Source organism: Hippopotamus amphibius, chromosome 4 (genome assembly GCF_030028045.1).
Source record: "Hippopotamus amphibius kiboko isolate mHipAmp2 chromosome 4, mHipAmp2.hap2, whole genome shotgun sequence".
NCBI lineage: Eukaryota > Metazoa > Chordata > Mammalia > Artiodactyla > Hippopotamidae > Hippopotamus > Hippopotamus amphibius.
Window position 1 is genome coordinate 75312380 of NC_080189.1, and position 7123 is coordinate 75319502.

General features: G+C 49.5%; 1 protein-coding gene across 11 annotated transcripts in view; it reads right to left on the reverse strand.

The window, feature by feature from the left end:
- Positions 1 to 1101, reverse strand: part of VOPP1 (VOPP1 WW domain binding protein) — a 220613-nt gene extending 219512 nt beyond the window's left edge. For 10 of the 11 annotated variants that reach the window (XM_057732978.1, XM_057732976.1, XM_057732977.1 and 7 more), the window contains exon 1: positions 959 to 1101. In XM_057732978.1, coding sequence (XP_057588961.1) covers positions 959 to 1041 — 83 coding nt within the window. In that variant the 5' untranslated portion in view covers positions 1042 to 1101. The remainder of the gene's footprint in view (positions 1 to 958) is intronic. The other variant, XM_057732979.1, reaches the window with a different exon arrangement.
- Positions 1102 to 7123: the final 6022 nt, after the last annotated feature.

The window sequence follows — 7123 nt, forward strand, 5'->3', positions numbered from 1 at the left end:
AGGGAAAGCAGAGATGAGAAAGCAGTAGCACTTGACAAGTGGAAAGAGCCACAGTAGCTCAGCCACACCCAGTGGGCCCTTCCCCACGCCCAGTGGGCAATGGGAAAAGGCTCCCCAGAGCTGGTCACCTTACAACACCGTACTCAGCCTACTTCTTAGAACTATAAGCACCCACTTAGATGAACACAAGCAAAAAGCAAGGAAATAGAGAATTACCATGCATAAAACAACCCTAGTTGCAAGACAGACAGCTGACGCTATGTGTGGGCTGCCAGGGCTCTCCCAGAGACTTTAGATCCAGGCTTCCAGCGCTATAAAGCCCTAACACTGACAGCCTAAGGAAGGATGTCATTGGGAGGTGGAGGGAAGATGGGACCTTTTTCCAAACACATAACCAGCATCATCCTTTCATTCATCTCCCCATAGCTCAGGAATATGAAGTAGTATTCTTCTTGGAGAAAGGGAGGTTCCGAAATACACATTCACAGAGAACCAGGGACTTAAACCCCTCGATCTCCCTGTCTGACACCTCCAAAGCAAGGCTCCTATGCCCAGTATGGCTGCCCGACCACCCTCAGAGTCCTATCACTGAACACAGCGTTAGGAGGAAACCGGGCGTAGCTTCCGCTTTCTCAAGGAAGGCTGTGAAGGGCCCCTTTGTCCAGGGAAGTCCCCAGGCAGGAAAAGAGAACCTGGCGAATGCATCAAGCACAGCCAGGCACAGGATCCAACAACCAGGCCCGCGGAGCCGAGACCCGTGGCTAGCAGAGGGAAAGGGCTGGGGATTCACCGGGCCCCCACGCCGGAGGGGCAAGGGGTGACGAACTGACGAGGGTGAGGACCGCAACTCCCGGGGTGTGGCACAGGTGCGGGACAGACAGGGCTCCGCGCTCCCTGGCTCCCCTGGTCCCCGGCCCCAGCCTGCCCCCGGCCCACCCCCGGCCGCCTCGGCGCCCACCAGTCGGTCGGGGACTTCTCGTTGACCACTCGCTCGTAGGCCTCCTGCAGCGCCGGCCCGTTCCGGCTCAAGTTCACAGCCATGGCCGTCCCCTCGGTCCCCTCGCCGCCACCGCCACCGCCGCTTCCGGGCCCCGCAGCCTAAAGCAACCCAACGCCCCGCCCGATGGCCGGAAGCCCCGCCCCGGAGGCCGGAAGCGGAAGCGGTGTAGGCGGGGCCAGGGTGAGCGGGCGAGCGCCGGCTAGGCGTGTAAAAGCTGGGTGGCGGGACGCGTTGGGAGCTTCGCCGGGGTCGCGGTTTGCACACAGCTGGTCGAGGGGATAAAGGGAGGCCACAGCTTTCCGCGCGTCCCGGTGCTATTTCCCGCGGAGCCTGGGCTCGCTTTGTGGATCTGGCCGAGGGACACCTCCCCTCTCAGCCCCTTAGCTGCACTCACGGTGAACCGTGCATTTTCTCTTATAACTCTTGTCACAGTTAAAGCACTTGTTTGAAAATCTCGGGTTCATGACAGGCACGGGATTCGCCGATCTTCTGTGTGGACCCTCAATAGAAATTTTATCTGTGAATGAAGTATGCATGAATTAATGAGTAGAAGACTAAAAGTCAACACTAAGTGATAGCCACACTGCCACAAATCTAACTCAAAGTGCTGTTGTGTTTCTTCGACCTCACCTGCATTTTCTAGTGAGGGCAAGGATGCAGCAAGGCAGGCAGGATAAGAACCTGCCCTGTGCTGGTCCTGTTGCCTAACCAAACTTGGGTCCATTGGCCCCAGTGCAGTAAAGCAAATCTACTGACATGAGGTTGTGGTGAAGGAAGGTGCAGCACTTATTGCCGGGTGCCAAGCAAGGAGTCCAGGGAGCTAGTGCTCAAAAGACCTGAACCCCACCCCCACTACTCACCCCCCCACCCCCCCCACACACACGCACATTGGCTTTCAAGGAAAGTGTTTTAAAGATAGGGCGAGGGAGGGGGGTTGTGGGGTTCATGATCAGCTCGTGGACATTCTTCTAATTGGTTGGTGGTGAGGTAATTGGGAGTCAACATCATTAACCTTCTGGTTCCAACCAGACTGGGGTCTAACCTGCATGTGGGCAGCATGCAGTCAACTTCTTAATCTGGTGGGGGTTTCAGTATCTGCAAAAAAATTGCTCAGATAAGCATATAAGGATAAGGAGATAAGAATAAAATATAAAGATAAGATAAGGATATAGCTCAGAATATTATCTATAGCCCTTGAGGAGGAACTAAATGTCCTTGACTTTATTTAGTGGTTAAATTATGATTATTTTGTCTTGCTTGACTGTTTTCCTTTGTTTCTGCATTTTCTCACTTCTCTGATTAAATTTATTCTTTGGAACTCAGGGAAGGCCTAGGAGGCTAAAACTTTTTTACAGATAAGAGGCAGGCAGAGGACATTGTGGTGGGGTGGGGTGTCTGTTCTGGGAAGGCCCCATAGGGTCCTGCTCTGTTATGATCCTGATTCTTTCCAGGCCCTGGCTGACTGACAGAAGAGACCCACCATGCCTCAGCCTGCACCTGACTATGACTGACCTACCTGGAGGGAAACAGAGACACAGGCCTGGCCCACAGCAGCTCACAGCTTCCTTCTCTGCCCTAGAGAACACTTCCACGTCCCTAAAATTCAGATCCACAGTCCCATAGCCCCTTAGAATTTCATGCTTTGGAATTCAGAGTCTTTCAGTTTTCAGAAAATATTGTGTATAACCTTTATACTCTGTAAACCCTACCACAGGATCCCAAGCAGAGTCTGGAAATCAAACATGTTCATTTTTCTGCAGTGATGTCTGAAAAATTAGTGAAATGGGTTATAGAAAACTCTAAGTAGCCTCATGCAGTTCAGGTCAGATTTTGTCATACAGGCAGAAACTCTTGACATCTTTCTGATGGGCAAAGCAGTTACCTGGTCCCACCCTGGGGAAACCTTGTGTCCTGGCCAAATACTCCTTCCCTTCAGCAGCTCCATCTGCAGCCCTTCTCCCTCCCCCAGTCCACTCTGGATCTTCTCTTCTACAGTGTACAGTTCTCCCCATTTCTCCACTTTGACTTCGCTAATGTGTTTATATCGGAAAAATGAACTCTTGTGAATGGAGGCCTCCCAGCTCTCGCACTCCCAATTTCTAGTCTTTTTTTGTCTTCCGTAACATCCCTGCTGTCAATTTTTCCTCAGACCTGACCTTCAGATGACCTTCTGATCCACCCCAGTCCCTTTAGCCTCTGTATTCCAGGGGAGTTCAATCCATAGACAGTCATCATTCTTCTTCCTTATTCTCTTTGGCCCCACGTGTCTTTGTTTTCTCTTCTTTCTCTGGGAATATTCCTATTTAAACATGTCCTAGTTCCCAGTTTCCTTCATCCACTTGGTTGCCAGTCCCCAGCCTTGGGTGCCTGGACCCCTAAGGCCTACTTTTCAACAATTTAGTCAACTTGGGGAGACCCCACCTTGCCTGAATCAGCCTGTGCAGACCAAAGAGGCAGGTCTCTCTCCTTTTTAAAATAACTTTCTTTCTTTCCCTTTTTCTCTTTCTTTTTCTTTCTCTTTCTTTCTTTCTTTTTCTTTCTTTCTTTCTTTCTTTCTTTCTTTCTTTCTTTCTTTCTTTTTCTTTCTTTCTTTCTTTCTTTCCCTTTCTTTCTTTTCTTTTTCTTTCTTTCTTTCTTTCTTTCTCTTTCTTTCTTTCTTTCTTTCTTTCTTTCTTTCTTTCTTTCTTTCTTTCTTCCTTCCTTCCTTCCTTCCTTCCTTCCTTTCTTCCTTCCTTTCTTTCTTTCTCTCTCTCTCTCCCCCTTTCCTTCCTTCCTTTCCTTTTCTCTTTCTTTCTTTCTTTCTTTCTTTCTTTCTTTCTTTCTTTCTTTCTTTCTTTCTTTCTCTCTCTCTCTCTTTCTTTCTCTTCCTTTCTTTCTATTATATTTTGGCTGTGTGGGGTCTTCGTTGCTTCATGTGGGCTTTCTCTAGTTGCGGCAAGCGGGGGCTACTCTTTGTTGCAGTGCACGGGCTTCTCATTGCAGTGGCTTCTCTTGTTGAGGAGCACTGGCTCTAGGCTCATGGGCTTCAGTAGTTGCAGCACTTGGGCTCAGTAGTTGTGGCACATGGGCTTAGTTGCTCTGTGGCATGTGGGATCTTCCCAGACCAGAGATCAAACCTGTATCTACTGCATTGGCAGGTGGATTCTTAACCACTGTGCCACGAGGGAAGTCCCCTAGGGATGTTTTAAAATGTCCCTCTGGCTGTTGTGTGTAGATCCTCCCCATGCCCCTCTCCCTCCCACTCCTGCTTTTCTTGAGTGCCTGTTTCCTTTTGGCCATCTCTCTTTTGTTGGTTGGTTGTTCCTTGATTTGAAAATGTGAGATGTCTCCAGAGGTCATTCCTAGAACTCTTCTCATTAGCAAACTGCTCTGTCATTCACACAAGCCTCTATACTTTTCTTGCATGTGGATCAACTCAGATCTGCTTTACTTCTTGATGCTCTGCTGGTGGGTTTAGATAACAGATCCAGGGCATGTAAACAGGGCTCTGAATGGTCAGTGTCCTTTATACTCTGAGGGCAGATGACTGTGTCCTGAAGGCATCTGGGCCCAAGTATAGAGGGAACATGCTGGCAAACTCCCTCTGGAACCCACTGTCTAGAAGGAATCAACAGCATTAGGAAAAAGAATTGCCTGACAAGCACACACAGCAGTCCCCCATTGTTTCCACCCATTTAAGCTGCTATAACAAAATACCACAGACTGGGTGGCTTATAAACAACAGAAATTTATTTGTCACAGTTTTAGAGGCTGGAAGTTGAGATCAGGGTGCTCGTAGATTTGGTATCTGGTGATAGCCCACTTCCTCTGGCTGGCATGTATCCTCACAGGGTGGAAGGAGCAAAGGAGCTCTCTGGGGGCCTCTTTTATAAGCACACTAATGCCTTCCATGAGGGCTCCACTCTTATGACCTAGTCATCTCCCAAAGGCCCGACCTCCTAATATCATTACCTTGGGGGTTAAGATTTCAACAAAGGAATTTTGAGGGAACATGATTGTTCAGACCACAGCAATTGATAGGAAAGAATAGCTGTTTATTCAAAGTCTTCATCCACAGAAGTGTCAATTAGCAAGAAAATAATTTTCTTAAAAACCACTGGGATTGCATCTCTCTGCTCCAGCCACACAAGGCCACATTATTACAGAGTTAGAGAAATGAAATCACTGCTTTTCTTGCCCTAAAAAGAAAACTTGTTTATGCTGCCTGGTAAGTGGAATCCAGTAAACAAATACTTCACATCTTGAGAGATTAAAAAAAAAAAAAAAAACAAAACCCCCCAAACTTTCCTAGTTGAGTGCCTGTTGTGAGTAAGCAGTCAATGGCAGGAAGGTGGGAGGGCTGCAGTCCTGACCTTCGTCTGGGACACAGGCCTTACAGTTAGGGAGTGGCCAGTGTGGTCCGCTTGTCATTTAAGGCTTGGCTATGAGGGGCAGCCACAAGTCATTACAAGGGGGCTCACGGGAAGGGCAAAACCTCCTCTTTCAGGAGGAGCAGTGCTCTTTCCTGCTACCCTGACCAATTACAAAGGCCACAGAGAGGGCACACTTGCTGCTCACATACCTCTTGTTGTGAGGGCTTCTAGCTTTTCAAGGCTTGCCTGAGGCCTGAGCCTCCAAGACCTGGAGGCAGGTGTGTATCAACCAGGCACCCTGCTGTAGATGGGTGGGCCCACAGTGAGGAGTCAGCAGAAATCCCATAAGGCTCAAAGGGAACAGAAGATACAGGTGATGGGTATTCTGCAGTTTAACCACAACTTTGCCAACATTTTAAACCCAAAGATGTTGACAGGTTCTGTTAGTACCTTCTGTTTCAGGATGAAGACGTCCTGAGCCTGCATTGCTGAAATTTTTTTTTCTTTTTTCTTTTGCCACATCACGCTGCATGTGGGATCTTAGTTCCCCAACCAGGAATTGAACCTGTGTCCCCTGCAGTGGAAGCGCAGAGTCCTAACTCCTGGACTGCCAGGGAATTCCCACTGCTGGATATTTGACCCGGCAGGCAGAAACAGTCAACTTTCCTCAGAAGGGTAGCCAGCCTTATACCCCTTGCTTCTGCCTCCCTTGACTTTATAGCTCATGCCTCCATCTGTATCCTTGTGTCTGGAGCTGGTGAATTATTTCGCCCATTAAGCACTGCTGGCCTTCTTGTGCCCTGGCCAGGCCATTACTGCTCCTGAGAACAAACTCTGAGGCAAGCCTGGGTCCAGGCCTAATAGCACTTCTCCCCTTTCTTCACGTGGATAGAGGAATCGATGCAGCTTTGTGCCTGTGTCCTTGCCCCTAAAGGGTCCCTGGTCCAATGATGGGTCTTGTTTCCCTGAGGGTCTAGGGTGTGAAATGGTCTTATACACCAGCTTATAGGAACAGTGCCATCCACTTAACATGAACATTTGTATCCATCCTGCCACTCCTCTGCCTTCACTGATTCTCCTGAAACGTGAGCCCTGTGACTGCGTTTACCCTGGTGCCCACTATAGCTCCCAGACTCAGTTTGAGAAGGGCCCGGTGTGGCAGTATCCCCAGGTGCTGAGTCAGCTCCCAGAATGTGCTGGACCCCAGGCTTTGTGGAAGGGCTCCCTTTGCCCGCAGGACCCTCTTCCCTGTCCATCCATCAGGACTTACCCTAGTCCTACCTCCTCCCTGAGGCCTGTGGTCTCCCAGTGAGCTCCCAGAAGGCAGCCGCATCATGTTTTCTTTTCATAATTCTCTTCCTCTCCCCTCCGCTTCACACCTTGCACTTGGCAAGTGCTCAATCAGTGCTTGGATAAAGCCCCCTAGTCATTAGAAAGTCACTCCAATGACCAGCCAGCAGTGATGGCCTTCCCCCATGAGTAGCTCTTTGAGCTGCTGTGGTGGTGGGGGTGGCAGCAGGAATGAGAGGCAAGCTCCAACGGGGCAATTCTGTCATCACCTCCCAAAGTGGAGCCCAGCCAAGCCCCTGCATCCAGAGGGAAGCTCTGTTGCAGGGAGCTTGATAGGTCAAGTGGGCCTCTCTGAAAGATGAGGATTGGGAGCCTGGGAGGAGTGGGGTGGGGATGGGGTAAGAAAGAGACTTTTTTAAGGAAAATCATGAAGCCACTATTTGGTCTGGTAGGAGGTTTGCAGGTTTTCTATAGCTTTTTG